This window comes from Cetorhinus maximus, chromosome 14, assembly GCF_964194155.1.
Source record: "Cetorhinus maximus chromosome 14, sCetMax3.hap1.1, whole genome shotgun sequence".
Lineage (NCBI taxonomy): Eukaryota > Metazoa > Chordata > Chondrichthyes > Lamniformes > Cetorhinidae > Cetorhinus > Cetorhinus maximus.
The window spans coordinates 108,512,852-108,532,137 of record NC_135892.1 but is presented as its reverse complement, the minus strand read 5'-3'; the positions used below and the strand labels follow the sequence as shown (position 1 = coordinate 108,532,137).

General features: G+C 46.5%; 1 protein-coding gene across 2 annotated transcripts in view; it reads right to left on the bottom strand.

Annotated features, from left to right (window-relative positions):
• The window catches only part of arfgef3 (ARFGEF family member 3), a 140,757-nt gene that overhangs the window by 51,629 nt on the left and 69,842 nt on the right, over positions 1-19,286 (bottom strand). For both annotated transcript variants that reach the window (XM_078557463.1, XM_078557464.1), the window contains exons 15-17: positions 18,880-18,987; positions 11,905-12,120; positions 3,082-3,192 (exon numbers count right to left, since the gene is read on the bottom strand). In XM_078557463.1, the coding sequence (XP_078413589.1) occupies positions 3,082-3,192; positions 11,905-12,120; positions 18,880-18,987 (435 nt within the window). The remainder of the gene's footprint in view (positions 1-3,081; positions 3,193-11,904; positions 12,121-18,879; positions 18,988-19,286) is intronic.

Here is a 19,286-nt window from a genome sequence, read left to right as displayed (position 1 = left end):
ATTGTCCAGGTCTTGCTGCATTTGGACATGGACTGCTTCAGTATCTGAGGAGTTGCGAATGGTGCTGGACATTGTGCAATCATCAGCGAACATCCCCACTTCTGACCTTATGATGGGAGGAGGCTCATTGATGAAGCAGCTGAGGAAGCCAGGATACTACCCTAAGGAACTCCTGCAATGATGTCCTGGAACTGAGATGACTGACCTCCAGAGGCTACAACCATCTTCCTTTCTGCTACCTATGGCTCCAACCAACGGAGAGTTTTGCCCCTTATTCCCATTGACTCCAGTTTTGCTGGGGCTTCTTGATGCTACACTCAGTCAAATGCTGCCTTGATTTCAAGGGCAGTCACTCTCACCTCACCTCTAGAGTTCAGTTATTTTGTCCATGTTTGAACCAAGGCTGTAATGAGGTCAGGAACAGAGTGGCCCTGGTGGAACCCAAACTGGATGTCAGTGAGCAGGTTATTGCTAAGCAAGTGCCACTTGACAGCACTGTTGATGACCTCTTCCATCACTCTATTGATAATCTAGAGTAGACTGATAGGGCAGTAATTGGCCAAGTTGGATTTGTCCTGAGTTTGTGTACAGGACATGCCTGGGCAATTTTCCACATAGGTGGGTAGATGATAGTGTTGTAGCTGTACTAGAACAGCTTGGCTAGGGGAGCGGCAAGTTCTGGAGCTCAAGTCTTCAGTACTATTGCTGGAATATTGTCAGGGCCCATAGCCTTTGCAGTATCCAGTGCCTTCAGCAGTTTCTTGCTATCATGTAGAGTGAATCGAATTGGCTGAAGACTGGCATCTGTGATGCTGGAGACCTCTGGAGGAGTCCAAGATGGATCATCCACTCAGCACTTCTGGCTGAAGATTGTAGCAAATGCTTCAGCCTTATCTTTTGCACTGATGTGCTGGGCTCCTCCACCATTGAGAATGGGGATATTTGTGGCGCCCCCTCCTCCAGTGAGTTTTTTAATTGTCTACCACCATTCACGGCTGGATGTGGCAGCGCAGCAGAGTTTAGATCTGATCCGTTGCTTGTGGAATCGTTTAGCTCTGTCTATCACTTGTTGCTTATGCTGTTTGACGCGCAAGTAGTCCTGTGTTATAGCTTCACCAGGTTGACACCTCATTTTTAGGTGTGCCTGGTGCTGCTCCTGGCATGCCCTCCTGCACTCTTCATTGAACCAGGGTTGATCCCCTGGCTTGATGGTAATAGTAGAGTGGGGGATATGCCAGGCCGTGAGATTACAGATTGTTGTTAAGTACAATTCTGCTGCTGCTGATGGCCCACAGCGCCTCAGGGATGCCCAATCTTGAGTTGCTAGATCTGTTCGAAATCTATCCCATTTAGCACAGTGGCAGTGCCACACAACATGATGGAGGGTATCCTCAATGTGAAGATAGGACTTCGTCTCCACAAGGACTGTGCGGTTGTCACTCCTACTGATACTGTCATGGGCAGATGCATCTGCAGCTGACAGGTTGGTGAGGATAAGGTCAAGTATGTTTTCCCTCTTGTTGGTTCCCTCACCACCTGCCACAGACCCAGTCTAGCAGCTGTGACATTTAGGAATCGGCCACTTTGGTCAGTAGTGGTGCTACCGAGCCACTCTTGGTGATGGACATTGAAGTCCCCCACCCAGAGTACTTTCTGCACCCTTGTCACCCTCAGTGCTTCCTCCAAGTGATGTTCAACATGGAGGAGCACTGATTCATCAGCTGAGGGAGGGTGATATGTGGTAATCAGCAGGAGGTTTCCTTGCCCATGTTTAACCTGATGCCATGAGACTTCATGGGGTCTGGAGTCGATGTTGAGGACCCCCAGGGCAACTCCCTCCCGACTGTACACCACCATGCTGCCACCTCTGTCCTGCCAGTGGGAAAGGACATACCCAGGGATGGTGACGGTGGTGTCTGGGACATAGTCATCCCCATGGGATCATACCTTACAGACAAGGTCAGGCTGTTGCTTGACTAGTCTGTGAGACAGCTCTCCCAATTTTGGCACCTGCCCAAGGAAGATTTTGCAAGGTTGACAGGGGTAAGTTTGCCATTGCCATTGTCGGTGCCATTGTCATTGTCGGTGCCACTGCCATTGTCGGTGCCATTGCCATTGTCGGTGCCCAGGTTGATGCCATGTGGTCTGTCTGGTTTCATTCCTTTGAGACTTTTTAGCAGTTTGATGCAACTGAGTGGCTTGCTAAGGATGGCAGATTTCCTTCCCTAAATGGGATCAGTGAACTATATGGGTTTTTATGACAATGGTTTCATGGTCATCAGCAGACTTTTAATTCCAGATTTTTTATTGAATTCAAATTTCACCATCTGCTGTGATGGGATTTGAACCCAGGTCTCCAGAACATTATCCTGGATCTCTGGTCCAGTGACAATACCACTAACTCATCGGCTCCCCCTGAACAGGCAGGGAAACACTATTCCCCCTGGTTGGAGAGTCGAGGGCTAAGGGGCATTGTCTAAATGTTAGAGCCAGACCTTTCGGGAGTGAGGTTGGAAATACTTCTTAGTTATTGAAAAGTTAAACCTGTTGCACATGCTTATCTTTTACTCTGGGCTTAAAAAGCTACCCTGCTGACCTCTATATCAGAGAGAGATCCACACAAAGGATGGTGGAAGTTTGGAACTCGCTTCTGCAAATGGCAATCGATGCAGGATCAGTTGTTAATTTTAAACTGAGATTGATAGAATTTTGTTAAAGGTACTAACGGATAGGGAGATGGGGATGGAGACTCATGTGGAGTATGGACACTGGCGTGAACTGTTTGGTCTGAATGGTCTCTTTCTGTGCTGTAAATACTTGGTAATGCTTTGCAAACCTGGTAATCTTGGGATAGGATGGGGAATGGGATTAACTGGATTGCTCCATGGAAAGCCAGCATGGACTCGATGGGCTGAATAACCTCCTTCTGTGCCGTGAGTGACTCTATGACTCTATGATATGGGGCAGAGGTGGGTGTTTGGAGTTAGGTTGCAGATCAGCCAAGATCTCATTGCATGGCAGAACAGCACCGAGGGAGTAAATGGCCTCTACCTGTTCCTATAAGGCACGGGTCCACAGTACCTTGTGCTATGGGGTCAGTGGTCTCAGGGATTTCTTTGTCCTCCTTCTCATCCTGGACACATGATGCTGCTGACATCTGTGCAAGGGCTGAGGCGCAATTGGCTGCAACACCTACAAAAGAAAGTTCAAATTTCAGTAACATAACTCGTCATGAAACCGTCCAAAGTTATTGTTTTTATGTATTGTGTTTATATGTGTGTTTGTGTTTCTGTGTGTGTTCTTTTGTTCATGTTTGTGTGTCTTTGTATGCTTGTGTTAGCATGTGCATGTGTTTCTCTGTGTGTGTGTATTTTGCACTCAATGTTCATCCTACCTGTTTAGTTATTGAAAAGTTAAACCTGTTGCACATGCTTATCTTTTACTCTGGGCTTAAAAAGCTACCTTGCTGACCTCTATATCAGAGAGAGAAAACAAATGGATTCAGTCCCAGAAAGTGGACATGTTAGTTTTCTAATTAGCCAGGTCCAGTCAGGTCCGTCGTCACTGATAGACAAAGCACATTATCAGCCCGTGACTCATATGAGTGCGTGTTGGTGGGGTATTCTGTGGATTTCATTCTAAGCAGTTCCCCCACTCCCCACCCTCCTGACCAGAATGGGTCTTTGCCAGGGCATGATCCCGCTGCTTCATGTCACCATAGCGACACAAGGTTCATTTTGTCAATGAGTCTCGTGAAGCCCAGTTGACAGATACGAGCATCACAACCAAGCCAGCGTTGGTCAAGCTGCAGTCCCTGCTTGGGCTGCCAACTGTGGGCTGTATTCTGGGAGGGTTTGTCACCTGAGCTCTCGCCTCCAATCATTCCGCCCCCTGTGCTCCCGCCACTGATCACCCAACACAGCAATCATCACAGCAGTCAGTCGATAATGGTGGCTACGCTACCCACAATCCCCTCTGCTCCAGAAACCACTCTAGCCTGTTCAGAGTGTGCATGTGCCAGGCCACACTGTTGCCTCAAACTGTGGCCCTGAGGTATGATGTGAGATAGCACGAGGGAGTTGTGAAGCCGGGCAATCCTGGTGCCAGTAAGGGTCTCCTAGAAAGCGTTAAGAGCTGATCTTCTCTTCTCCTGACCCAGGGTTGCTGGGGTTAACTGTGGTAGCCCAAGCGCCACTCCGTCCGAGATCAGCTAACTCGCCGCATCCTGGGAATTTACCCTGGAAGTGGGCGGATCAGCTATTCACTGGGTGAAACCACAGATCCATTTGGGGAAGTTCATGTCAATGTTTTTACCGACACAACAACCGTCATTGAACCTCAAAAATAATGGGACTATGTGAATCACTTTGAGACATTTTGATGTGACAAGTTGTGATATAGCTAAGAAGTTGGGGTTAGCCATAGATTAGTGGCAGCAGTTTCACCCCTGAGTCAGGCTGAGCCTTCAAAGCAGTGTAAAAAAAATGGTAGCCTTAAAAATCTTATAGAATCAGCAGGCATAGAACTCTGCCAAAAAGAGAGGCATGTTGCTGAAGTACTCATCTGGACAAATGCAAGAATACCAAATTTCAGAAGGTCAAAACAATTTATACTACAGAAGAAAAGGGTGCTGATTGGTTAGCAAGTCAGCACCCTTTTCTCCTGTAGTATAAGTTGTTGTGATCGTTTGAAATTTGGCATTCTTGTGTTTGTCCTGATGAGTGCAAGATGAAAAGCTTCGGCAACACATCTCTCCATGTCAATATTCAAGTTCTGTAACACGAAGAGACTGTTAGACACAGAATTGTGTGCCTCTGGCAGGAGGCTGTTTCTCTCTCCCTCTCTCCAGAAAAAAAACTGTTCTCAGCAGTCAGAGAGCGAGGTAAACAAAGATAATAGCCAAAGAGAATGGTACTCTCGATGGTCTCATTCGTGGTCCTAGCACAAGCTTCCATGTTGACGTTCCTGAGTTGATAGGACAGAGTCTCATACCCTCTTATTGAGACCAGTGGCCAACAGGAGTTAACAAATGGTGCCCAGTATGAGATGACCTGAAGGCTGATCTCCAGGCAAAATGATGGACAGAGGGGAGATGATACCTGTCCCTCAGTGGTTGGTCAGGTGGGACTGGGCAAGTGATTGACATGGGGTAGGTCACTAGCTCCTAGAAATAAGGCATACAAACAGGTGCTCAGGAGGGTAGTGCGCAGCCTTCACCAAACAGGAGAAGACGGGAGAGGAACTTCCAACACCGCGGTTAACAGAAGCACAAGGATCGACTTCAGAGACCAATGCTGGCTCTGCATCATCCATCCGTTCATCCTCCGAGGCTGGTAAACTGCTCTCAACGATCAAGGGTCATATGTTTTATCTGCCTAATTAGTTTATGCACTATATTTAAACTGTTGTTTCTTAATAAACTACTTCAAAATCACTAATGAGCTCCACCCCCTTTTTGGGTAATCTGTGACTCCCAAACTCAAATCTTACAGCTGTACTAAGTGAGTGCTGCACTATCAGAGGTACCATCTTCAAATGAAACATTAAACCAAGATGTTATCTGCTCTCTCTGTTGGATGAATAAGATCCTACAATATTATTTTAATTAAAGCAGGGGAGATGATCTGGTCATTTATTTCGCTGTTGTTTATGGGAGCTTGCTGTGTGCAAATTGGCTGCCACTTTCCCACATTACAGCAGTGACCACATTTCAATAGTGCCTGTAAATCCCTTTGGAACATACTGTGTGCTACATAAATGCAATTCTGACTTTAATTATAATTGTTACCCACATGTATTATTAAAACTCTTGCGAATGAACACGGTTCCTAACCAGGAACTTAATTTCCTGTTGAGGCGATTTTTGGTCTTGTTACTTTTTTGTCACTGTTTAACTTTAAAAATGCCAAATAATTGGGCCTTGGTGACTCTCGAATCGCAGGCCATGATCACCACCTGGTGGTGTGGCCTCACTTTATCCTTTAACCGCTGAAGGGAGCAATGCCACAGGCGATCTGCTCACTACACTACATTCCTCCATCTCCAGTGCATTCTTCTTTCTCTGATCTCTTGATGCTTCCTGGCCAGTTTCAGCTGTTCCCTTTCTCATCCATATATTATTTTCTTTATGAAGGATTTGTTCTCTCTGGTTAATGTTTAAGCTTTGGATAATGGAAATTATTAATTGAGGAGACGACAAAGTCCCAGCTTGCCAAGCAGAGAGTAACTCAAACCATTGTTCCAAACACTGCCTGAAAATTTATGAGGTCAACTCGACATTGGACAAGAGGGATAGCTTCTCTGCTCACGACAGAAATACCTGAGCTCCCTTCTACGTTCTCACACACCTCGAGGTGGATTTTACAGCCGCAGATCAGGCAGGCCGCCTCTCTCTCCCCGCCCCCAACCCCCACCTAAAGTGGATAAATTCCCAGGCCCAGCTGAGATGTATCCCAGGCTGCTATGTGAGGCAAGGGAGAGGATTGCAGGGTCTCTGACACTAATTTTCAAATCCCCTCCAGCCACAGGAGAGGTGCCAGAGGGCTGGAGGACAGCGAATGTGCTACCATTATTCAAGGAGGGTAGTAGGGATAAACCAGGTAATTACAGGCCAGTGAATCTAACATCAGTGGTAGGGCAACTACTGGAAAAAACTCTGAGGGACAGGATTAATCTCCATTTGGAGAGGCAAGGATTAATCAGGGATAGTCACCATGGCTTTGTCAGGGGGAGGTCATGTCTAACAAATTTGATTGAATTTTTCAAGGAGGTGACTAGCTGTATAGATGAAGGTAGTGCAGTTGATGTAGTCTACATGGACTTCGGTAAGGCTTCTGACAAGGTCCCGCATGGGAGAATGGTCAAGAATGTAAGGGCCCATGGGATCCAGGGTAATTTGGCAAACTGGGTCCAAAATTGGCTTAGTGGCAGGAGGCAGAGGGTGATAGTCAAAGGTTGTTTTTGTGACTGGAAGCCTGTGATGAGTGGTGTACCACAGGGATCGGTGCTGGGACCCTTTCTGTTTGTAGTGTACATTAATGATTTAGACATGAATATAGGAGGTGTGATCAGTAAGTTCGCAGATGACACAAAAATTGGTGATGTTGTAAATAGTGAGAAGGAAAGCCTCAGATTACAGGACGATATAGATGGGCTGGTAAGATGGGCAGAACAGTGGAAAATGGAATTTAATCCTGAGAAGTGTGAGGTAATGCATTTTGGGAGGACCAACATGGCAAGGGAATACACAATGAATGGTTGAACCCTAGGAAGTACAGAGGATCAGAGGGACCTTGGTGTACATGTCCACAGATCCCTGAAGGCAGCAGCACAGGTAGACAAGGTGCTTAAGAAGGCATATGGGATATTTGCCTTTATTAGCTGAGGCATAGAATATAAGAGCGTGGAGGTTATGTTGGAGCTGTATAAAACACTAGTTAGGCCACAGCTAGGGTACTGTGTGCAGTTCTGGTCTCCACACTATAGGACGGATGTGATTGCACAGAAGAGGTGTAGAGGAGATTGACCAGGATGTTGCCTGGGCTGGAGCGTTTCAGCTATGAGGAGAGACTGGATAGGCGAGGGTTGTTTTCCTTAGAGCAGAGAAGGTTGAGGGGGGACCTGGTAGGGGTGTACAAAATTATGAGGGGCATAGATAGGGTAGATAGCAAGAAACTTTTCCCCTTAGTGGAGGTGTCAATAACCAGGGGGCATAGATTTAAGGTAAAGGGCAGGGGGTTTAGAGGGGATTTGAGGAAAAGTTTTTTCACCAGAGGGTGGTTGGAATATGGAACACACTGCCTGAGGGGGTGGTAGAGGCAGGAACCCTCACAACATTTAAGAAGTATTTAGATGAGCATTCGAAATGCAATAGCATACAGGGCTACGGGCCAAGTGCTGGAAAATGGGATTAGATTAGATAGGGGGTTAGAATGGGATTAGAATGGATAGGTGATTGCCGGCACGGACACGATGGGCTGAAGGGCCTATTTCTGTGCTGTATAACTCTATGACTCTATGACACCCCCCCCAGCACTTACGTAAAATGATGACATCAGGTCAGCAACACCACCAAAAAATAAAAGCAGAGGGCTTGAGTCATTTGCTGCCAGTGGGATACTGTTGGTGCAGTTTGGACATGTGTGTCTACAGATCAACAAGACCATTAAAAAAAAAAGCTAACAAAGCAGTGGGATTCATTTCTAGAGCGATAGAGAAGTTGTGCTAAGCTTGTACAGAACCTTAGTTACATTTATCATTCTTTCATGAGACGTGGGTGTCACAGGCAAGACCAGCATTTGTTGCTCATCCCTCACCCAGTGGCTTGTTAGGCCCTTTCAGAAGGCAGCTAAAAGTCAACCGGTGGGTCTAGAGTCACATGTAGGCCAGACCGGGTAAGGATGGCAGATTTCCTTCCCTAAAGGGGATTAGTGAACCAGATAGATTTTCACAACAATAATGATAACTTCACAATCACCATTCCTGGTGACTAGCTTTATATTCCCGATCTAATTAATTACAGCAATTAATTCCACCAGCTGCCATGGTGGGATTTGAACCCTTGTCCCCAGAGCATTAGCCTGGGCCACTGGGTTACTTGTCCAGTGACATTACCACTAAAGTTAGACTGCACTTGGGAATACTGTGAAGAGTTCTGGCCTGCCTATTATAAAATGAATATAGAGACAGTGGAGAAGGTGCACAGAAAAATTTACCAGAATGATGCCAGAACTGGGAGATACATATCAGGAAAGACTGAACAGGCTAGGGGGTTCCTTGAGAAAAGAGAAGACTGAGAGGTAACCAGAAAAAAGGTCTTTATGATTATAAAATGATTTTATAGGGTTGAGGCTAGAACTAGGGGCAATAAACATAAGATGGTGACCCCATAAATCCAATAGGAAATTCAGGAGGAACTTCTTGACCCAGAGAGTGGCCGAGAATGTGGAGCTGGGGAGTGGGTGAGGTAAATAGTGCAGCTACATTTAAGGGGAATCTGGATAAGCAGAGAAAGTGGGGGGGAAAACATATTAAAAGGAAATGTTGATGGGATTGGATGAAGAGGGGTGGAGGGAGGCTCCCGTGGAGAATAAACACCAACACTGGGTCGAATGGCCTGTTTTATGTTGTAGCTGCAATGTGACAGTCACCACACTGCAAAAGTGTGTGAAGCCTTTGTGTTTCAATGGCAGGAGGAGGTGCTTTAGAAGCACAAGTATTTGTGTCTATTTTTCCTTCAATAAATATAACAGGAAACAGTCGATACAAGTATACCCATGACACCTAGTGGAAGAGCAGCAATGGTGCACCAAGACACACTTGTTCATTCTTTACCGACAAACTATTTGGTTTGCTTGGCTTAGGCCCTTTCTTCTTCCCTCCAATTCCCTTTCTTCATCTTCTCTGCCAATGATGTGCTGCTAAAGCATAGTCACTGTCATGTTAATTTATTCTTTCATGGGATATGGACATCTCTGCAAGACCATTTGTTGCCCATCCCTAATTGCCCTTGAACTGAGTGGCTTGCTGGGCCAATTCAGAGGGCAGTTATGAGTCAACCAAATTGCTGTGGGTCGGGAGTCACATGTAGGCCAGACTGGGTAAGGGTGGCAGGTTTCCTTCCCTAAAGGACATTCGTGAACCAGATGGGATTTTACCACAATCGATGATAGTTTCATGGTCACCATGACTAAGACTAGATTTATGTTCAAGTTTTATTAGTTAAATTTAAATTCCATCAGCTGCCAAGGTGGGATTTGAACCTGTGTACCCAAAGTATTAGTCTAGGCCTCTGGATTACTAGCCCAATGGTATCAACATTACACCACCATCTCCCCCTGGACATACATGCAGCAGTCATTTTGCATGCAGCAAGATTAAGGACTAGCGCCATCTGTGCATTACTCTGAGATAAATCAGATATATAACATGCACAGCAAACTGGCCAATACATAACAACTACACCACACAGAGGGGATCAAACAGAGGGTCCAAAACGAACTCCTCAACAACAACTTATATTTATGTAGCGCCTTTAACGTAATGCTTCACAGGAGCGTTATAAAACAAAACATGACCACTGAGCCATGTGAGGAGATATTAGGCCAAATGACCAAAAACTGGGTCAAAGAGGTAGGTCTTAAAGGAGGGAGGTGAGGTGGAGAGGCAGAGAGGTAGGTCTTAAAGGAGGGAAGTGAGGTGGAGAGGCAGAGAAGTGTAGTGAGGGAATCCCAGTGCTTGGGACCTCACCAGCTAAAGGCAAGGCTGCCAATAGTGGAGGGATTTAAATCGGGGATGCGCAAGAGGGCAGAATAGCAGGAACACAGGTACCTTTGGCAGGTTGTGGGGCTGGAGGAGATTACAGAGATAGGGAGGAGTGAGGACATGGAGAGATTTGAAAAGCAGGATAAGAATTTTAAAATCAAGATGTTGCTGGACTGGGAGCCAATGAAGGTCAGCGAGCGCAGGAGTGATGGGACGAAGGGGGCTTGCTACAAGTTAAGACATGGACACCTTGCTAGCGATCCCATGAATGAATAAGGCTTTAAAAGAAGGCTCTGTTGTGCTGCCAATGCCATGCATGCACGGTTCTAGTGTTTAACTTGGTTGCATCATTGCGAGCGGAATATGAAATTATCTGGAGAGTCTGAGCCACATAACAGCAGGAGTTCAGCCCTGCATTCACAGTCTGCCAGCCCATACAAAGGAACAGGCACAGGGTTCAAGAGCACTCAGATCTTATCCAGTACAAGTCATTTGTCAACTTTAGCTCCTGTTTCACAGAGTCAAAGTCAGCAGTCAGCCGTCACTGCGATACCCAGGCAGATTGTGTCTTGTTATTTTCCCTATTCCTTAAACTGCTGAGTTTTACTGGAGAGGCACGTCACACTCAATATTACCCCCAGCAAGAATCGGCCTACACAGGGAGAGGAGGCAATTCAACTGGAAAGCTGCACATCTGAGTTCCACACTGTCCTCACTGACAACCATGCCCACAGAGGGTGGACATATAATGTTCTGTTGAAGGGTCGTGAGGACTCAAAACGTCAACTCTTTTCTTCTCCGCCGATGCTGCCAGACCTGCTGAGTTTTTCCAGGTAATTTTGTTTTTGGTTTGGATTTCCAGCATCTGCAGTAGTTTTTTGTTTTTATTGGTATATAATAGCGTTAGACTGTATCACAGTGAGATATATAATATTGTGCAATAGGCTGTGTCACAGTGAGATATATAATACCGTGTGTTAGACTATGTTACAGTGCAGTATACAATACAGTGTGTTAGACTGTGTCACAGTGAGATATATAATACCGTGTGTTAGACAGTGCCACAGTGCAGTATATAATACTGTGTGTTAGGCTGTGTCACATTGAGAAATATAATACTGTGTGTTAGACTGTGTCACAGTGAGATACATAATACTGTGCATTAGATTGTGTCACAGTGAGATATATAATACCGTGTGTTAGACTGTGTCACAGTGCAGTATACAATACCGTGTGTTAGACTGTGTCACAGTGAGATATATAATACCGTGTGTTAGACTGTGTCACAGTGCAGTATACAATTCCGTGTGTTAGACTGTGTCACAGTGAGATATATAATACCGTGTGTTAGACTGTGTCACAGTGAGATATACACTGTGACGTCACTGGTTTTCTGCGCATGCATGGACCAGTGTGCATGTGCAGGCAGGTATTGGCGGCCATCTGGCACGGCCATGTTGTGTTGGCATTAGACACAGTGTTAAAAAAAAAGCCCGTTCTGTAGTTGTTTAGGTGGGTGGCAATTAAATTAGTTCACAAAGTGCTGTGAAGGATGTGGACTGGATGAGGGGTTTAGGTAGTGACCAAACAGCACTGCCACCCAGAGAAAAAAGGAAAGAACAGACAAGGGTGTCTACATACCTAGCGCACAGCTGAGCCTAGCTGCTTTCCGGAGGCCATCCAGGCTCATGCAGATGGCATCTCTCTCCTTCTGGTTCTGCTCCTTAATGCCCTCTGTGCCCAGTATGAACGCCAGCCCCTTGGAACTGCCAGCCACCCGGCCAGTCAGCGGAGTAGAGAGCGTGTCAATCAGGTTCTTCCAACAGCCAATCAGAATGAACCGGGCAAAACACATACCTGATGTAGCAAAAACACAGGGGCCAAGAAAGGAGAGACCATTTCAACACTGATCAGTGAATGTCCCAACAAACTCTTACAACCGCGGGCACAAGTACAGCCACACACACAATTATTCTCTTTGCCTTAAGAGTTCTGATGAAGGGCCATCATCAACTTGAAACATTAACTCTGTTTCTCTCTCCGTAGATGCTGCCTGACCTGCTGAGCGTTTCCAACATTTTCTGTTTTGATTTCAGATTTCCAGCGTCTGGAGTATTTTGCTTTCGTACCGTCTTTCCCCACATGTGCCGCGCTAGTGACCGAAATCACTGTGCCAAGTTCCCATTCCAGCTCACTCTGTCCCGAGATCTCAAGACATAGAAAACATGGAAAAATTTACAGCACCAGAAGGAGATCATTCGGTCCATCAGTGTCCGTGCTGGCTCAAGAAGAGCTATCCAGCCTTAAAGGAGTTGAAGTCCAAGATCAGCCATGATCGTATTGAATGGCGGAGCAGGCTCAATGGGCCTCATGATCTACTCCTGCTCCTATTTCTCATTTTCTTATGTTCCAATCCCACTTCCCGGCTCTTGGTCCATAATCCTCGTAGGCTACAGCACTTCAAATACATATCCAAGTGCTTTTTTAGATGTAATGATGGGTTTCTCCCTCTACCAGCCTTTCAGGAGGTGAAACCTCTCTTTCTTCTCTAGTTTCCCTCAGTCTTTGCCTCCCCCGGCTACGATTTAAGGCTTTTAAAAGCCACGTATGGTGTCTTTTAATTAATTCTTGAGATTTGTTTCACTTCTCTTACCCTTTCCAGCCTCTGTGGTGTCCTGAACAATGGGTCCCTCACCTTTACCTGTGTCTATATAACAGGACAACCCTCACATGCATTCAAGCGATAATTTGCCCGACATACCTGCTGGGTGGCACCACTCCAGTATTCTACTATAGAACAAGAATGCTCTTTCCTTGTGGACCAGCTCCACTCTGACCCGCGGCGTAACTTAAGCTAAAGTCAGTGCCACCTGTAACCCTCAACCCCTAAGGGGGGATTATTTGTAGCAATGAAATTGGGTTCAGTATGTTCCGAGGACCATCAAAGCCAAATTCACAACGCTTGACGTGCCCAGAGGAAGGCCAGAGGTGGCGCTGCTGCAGAACCCCCCCCAAGAACCAATGGTGACAACATGAACTGCCCGTTCTGTGGATGCCCGTGCCAATCCCACATCAGACTCTTCAGCCATGAGAGGACCCACAGAAAACACCAAAATCACTTACAGCTAGGACACAGATGAACAACGAGCTGCCTACCGCTAGGGCTAGAGGGGGTTTGGAGGCCTTAAGTACTCAAAAGGTGGAAATTTATGACCCCGTTACAGCGGGAGTGGGGCCATAAAGGCCATTGACTTCGGTGGGACCGTACAACCCCGCCACTGTAAAATTCCGCCCAAAAAAATAGTCCATTGACCATTCATGAGGTGTTATATACTTATGTTTCCTCTTGTGGGGGAGACTAGAATTAAGGGACACAGTTGAAGTGTAAGAGGTCTCCCTTTTAAGATGGGAGTTGAAGAGAAATCTTTTCTCTTAGAGGGTCATTAGTCCGTGGAACTCTCTTCCCCAGCAAGCAATGGAGGCCGGGTCACTGAATTTATTCAAGGCTGAATTAGATTTTTCATAGATAAGGGGCTCGAGGGTTATGGGCAGCAGACATGAGGGTGGAGTTGAGACCACAACCAGATCAGCCATGATCTTATCGAATGACGGGGCAGGCTCGAGGGGCTGAATGGCCTCCTCCTGCTCCTAAGCCCAACGTTCCTCTGTTCCTATGCTTGTTCTTGCATTCAGTGAACCATAATGAGGCAGCGCTAGTGAATAAGCACAGTCCTTTCTGCCCGTATACACAGAGTACTTCAGACACTATAGCCAGCAACTTTCAAATCGCTGACTGGGATTTTCCAGCCCTGCAATGACAGGACCCGTCGCAGGGATACAGCAGGTCAGCCGAAAGCCCATTGGGACCAGACGATCCCGGCGGTGGGCGGGGCTGGAAAATTCCACCTGATGTCAACGCGAATGGTTAATGGTCCTTGCCTTTTGTGCAATATAAGTGACTGCCCCTTTAAGCCTGGACGTTGGGACTGTACTGCATTATTTCAATATATTTTTCCCAAGCTGGCTATACAATGGTGAAAAACTAACTAAACTTCAATTGCATTTAATTGAAAATAAAAAAGTATCAGTCAACAAAATAAACTTCCTGTCTTCCATCTAATTTTGCTCACTTTTTTTTAGTCCATTATTAAAAAGTTTAATTCAATGCAATCGATCTCATAGTGCTCGTGGCACCAACACATTCCATGCTGTCCTATTGCTGTCCTGTTTTTACATCCCACCCGATTTTAAACTCCCGCCCAATTTACACCCCTCCTGATAAACACCCGCCCAATTTACACCCCTCCTGATAAACACCCACCCAATTTACACCCTTCCTGATAAACACCCACTCAATTTACACCTCTCCTGATAAACACCCACCCAATTTACACCCCTCCTGATAAACACCCGCCCAATTTACACCCCTCCTGATAAACACCCACCCAATTTACACCCCTCCTGATAAACACACACCCAATTTACACCCTTCCTGATAAACACCCACTCAATTTACACCTCTCCTGATAAACACCCACCCAATTTACACCCCTCCTGATAAACACCCGCCCAATTTACACCCCTCCTGATAAACACCCGCCCAATTTACACCCCTCCTGATAAACACCCACCCAATTTACACCCTTCCTGATAAACACCCACTCAATTTACACCTCTCCTGATAAACACCCACCCAATTTACACCCCTCCTGATAAACACCCACCCAATTTACACCCCTCCTGATAAACACCCACCCAATTTACACCCCTCCTGATAAACACCCGCCCAATTTACACCCCTCCTGATAAACACCCACCCAATTTACACCCCTCCTGATAAACACCCACCCAATTTACACCCCTCCTGATAAACACCCACCCAATTTACATCCCTCCTGATAAACACCCGCCCAATTTACACCCCTCCTGATAAACACCCACCCAATTTACACCCCTCCTGATAAACACCCACCCAATTTACACCCCTCCTGATAAACACCCACCCAATTTACATTCTTCCTGATAAACACCCACCCAATTTACACCCCTCCTGATAAACACCCGCCCAATTTACACCCCTCCTGATAAACACCCACCCAATTTACACCCCTCCTGATAAACACCCACCCAATTTACACCCCTCCTGATAAACACCCACCCAATCTACACCCCTCCTGATAAACACCCACCCAATTTATACCTCTCCTGATAAACACCCACCCAATATACACCCCTCCTGATAAACACCCGCCCAATTTACACCCCTCCTGATAAACACCCGCCCAATTTACACCCCTCCTGATAAACACCCACCCAATTTACACCCTTCCTGATAAACACCCACTCAATTTACACCTCTCCTGATAAACACCCACCCAATTTACACCCCTCCTGATAAACACCCGCCCAATTTACACCCCTCCTGATAAACACCCACCCAATTTACACCCCTCCTGATAAACACCCGCCCAATTTACACCCCTCCTGATAAACACCCACCCAATTTACACCCCTCCTGATAAACACCCACCCAATTTACACCCCTCCTGATAAACACCCACCCAATTTACACCCCTCCTGATAAACACCCGCCCAATTTACACCCCTCCTGATAAACACCCACCCAATTTACACCCCTCCTGATAAACACCCACCCAATTTACACCCCTCCTGATAAACACCCACCCAATTTACATTCTTCCTGATAAACACCCACCCAATTTACACCCCTCCTGATAAACACCCGCCCAATTTACACCCCTCCTGATAAACACACGCCCAATTTACACCCCTCCTGATAAACACCCACCCAATTTACACCCCTCCTGATAAACACCCACCCAATCTACACCCCTCCTGATAAACACCCACCCAATTTATACCTCTCCTGATAAACACCCACCCAATATACACCCCTCCTGATAAACACCCGCCCAATTTACACCCCTCCTGATAAACACCCGCCCAATTTACACCCCTCCTGATAAACACCCGCCCAATTTACACCCCTCCTGATAAACACCCACCCAATTTACACCCCTCCTGATAAACACCCACCCAATTTACACCCCTCCTGATAAACACCCACCCAATCTACACCCCTCCTGATAAACACCCACCCAATTTATACCTCTCCTGATAAACACCCACCCAATATACACCCCTCCTGATAAACACCCGCCCAATTTACACCCCTCCTGATAAACACCCACCCAATTTACACCCCTCCTGATAAACACCCACCCAATTTACACCCCTCCTGATAAACACCCACCCAATTTACACCCCTCCTGATAAACACCCACCCAATTTACACCCCTCCTGATAAACACCGGCTCAATTTACACCCCTCCTGATAAACACCCACCCAATTTACACCTCTCCTGATAAACACCCACCCAATCTACACCCCTCCTGATAAACACCCACCCAATTTACACCCCTCCTGATAAACACCCACCCAATTTACACCCCTCCTGATAAACACCTGCCCAATTTACACCTCTCCTGATAAACACCCACCCAATATACACCCCTCCTGATAAACACCCACCCAATCTACACCCCTCCTGATAAACACCCACCCAATTTACACCCCTCCTGATAAACACCCATTCAATTTACACCCCTCCTGATAAACACCCACCCAATTTACACCCCTCCTGATAAACACCCACCCAATTTACACCCCTCCTGATAAACACCCACCCAATTTACACCTCTCCTGATAAACACCGGCCTGATTTACACCCCTCCTGATAAACACCCACCCAATTTACACCGCTCCTGATAAACACCCACCCGATTTACACCCCTCCTGATAAATACCCACCCAATTTACACCCCTCCTGATAAACACCCACCCCATTTACACCCCTCCTGATAAACACCCACCTGATTTACACCCCTCCCATTGTACACAACTCCTGACATACACCGCACCTCTTTTTATTTTCAGTTAAATGCAATTGAGAGTAAAATCTGATGGGGAATTAAAAGGTGCCAATTTGATTCTGTTAGCCATCCACTGGTTATACTTATCCCTTGTACGTGGTCCCTGGGACCCCATGGTACGCACTCCCCTGGAGACAGAGTTTGAACACCCCAGCAAAAGGGGGTATGTTATTTACTGGCATCTGTCTGTCTTGAGAGATGATGGACCCAGGTGTATGTCCCTCCTGCATTAAACATCGTTTACCGTGGCTGTAGAGGCTAATTCGCGAGCGGCAGTCCTTTCCGCAATTGGCACAGATAAACCACGTTGGCATGAGGTTGGCTGATGTTTTATTCTTCCACTGGGCTCTCTTTCCCACCATCTGGTCATTTCCTTTGTCCACTGCTTTTTCCACACCCTTCTGACCCGGCACAATATTACATTTCTGATCTGCATAACAACTGGTGAATTAAGACGTGTAACATTGTTTCTGCCCGTCAGCCTTTACTCCCTGATCTTTATTACTTGAGCAGATGCATTTTCTTTAAGTCAGTGCTGTGATATACAGATCACAGCCCGGTTACAAGGCTTCAAATGCGAGAATAAATCTCAATGCACCCGCTACAGACGGCTGCGCGCATCAGTCTTCTAATTAACAAGATGGTGATCAGGAGCAGTGATCCTACCTGATCCTCGAGCCCCCCAACCCCTCCACAGGTCTCCAGTGGCACCAAGACCCACTTGTAACATCCTTAGAATCATATAGTGCAAAGGGTGGCCATTCGGCTCATCATGCCTGTGCTGGCTCTTTGAAAGAGCTGTTCACTCCCCCACTCCTTCCTTGAGGCCCTTTGAATTTTACTAGCTCAGGACTTTCCAAACGGTGGGTCCCGACCCCCCAGTGGGGTCACGAGACAAGGTTTTGGGGTCACGGGCTCTGAGACAGCAATGGCTGCCGTGGAGTTGGGACTGATTTCTGGCGGCTGTGAGGGCTCCCATAAATCTGTGTGGTTTTTTTTCTAATGGTGGGCGTGGCCTAACGGACAGCTCTTTGAGTCCCGATTGCTGCTGCAAAAAAAGGCCAGTGGAAAGGTAGATGTTCTTTAAAAAAGGCCGTAGTTCAATCTCACTCCCACCATCACCCCCCCCACCCCAACCCCACTCAACAATTCTCAGACCCTCCAAATTTTCACTCCAGGGTCACGCAAAGCTTGGGGCGTTGAAATGGGGGTCAGACCGGGAAAAGGTTTGGGAAGCACTGTGCTAGTTACTTTGTTACTGTTGAAAGTTACTATCAAATCTGTTTCCAGGCAGCACATTCCAGATCACAGCAATTCATTGTGTAAAAATAATTCCGCTCTTCCCCCCTCTGGTTATTTTACTAATTATCGTAATTCTTCGTTCTCTGGTGTCTGACCTTTGTGTCACTGGAAACAGTTTCTCCCTATTGACTGCATCATAGTTTAGAACACCCCTAATAAATCCCCCATTACCCTTCTCTGCTCTAAAGAGAACACCTACGGCTTCCCCAATCTCTCCATCTATGTGAAGTTTTAATGACCCCAGCACCAGCCTTACCTGAATGGCTCCGAAGCACAACCAGCAAAGCAGTTACCTGGCAACCCTCCAGGGGCTAGAAAGTTAACTGGTTCTTGAGTGCAATGTGAACACTAGAACATTACCTGCAGTCACAGAGTCGGGTGTGTTCTTTTCTTGGGCTAGAGGAGATTGTTCTGAGGCAGTACTGACCATCTGCCCTCCTACGGCACTGCTTCCCAGTCCATCCATATCTGCAAAAAAAATACAACCAAACCATCCAACGTTTCCATAGCATGTTTAATACAGGTTGTCTATTGACACCACTGTGCCGGGCAATTAGTTGGAGGCCAGGCAGGTTGACTCATGGCAAACAGACTATTTTGCAGCAAACGAAGTCCATATACTCAGCAAACAGAATCTATTTAAACAATGTACTACAGCAAACAGTCTACAGAGTCTATTTAAACAATGCACTACCACAAACAGTCTACAGAGTCTATTTAAACAATGTACTACAGCAAACAGTCTACAGAGTCTATTTAAAAAGAGT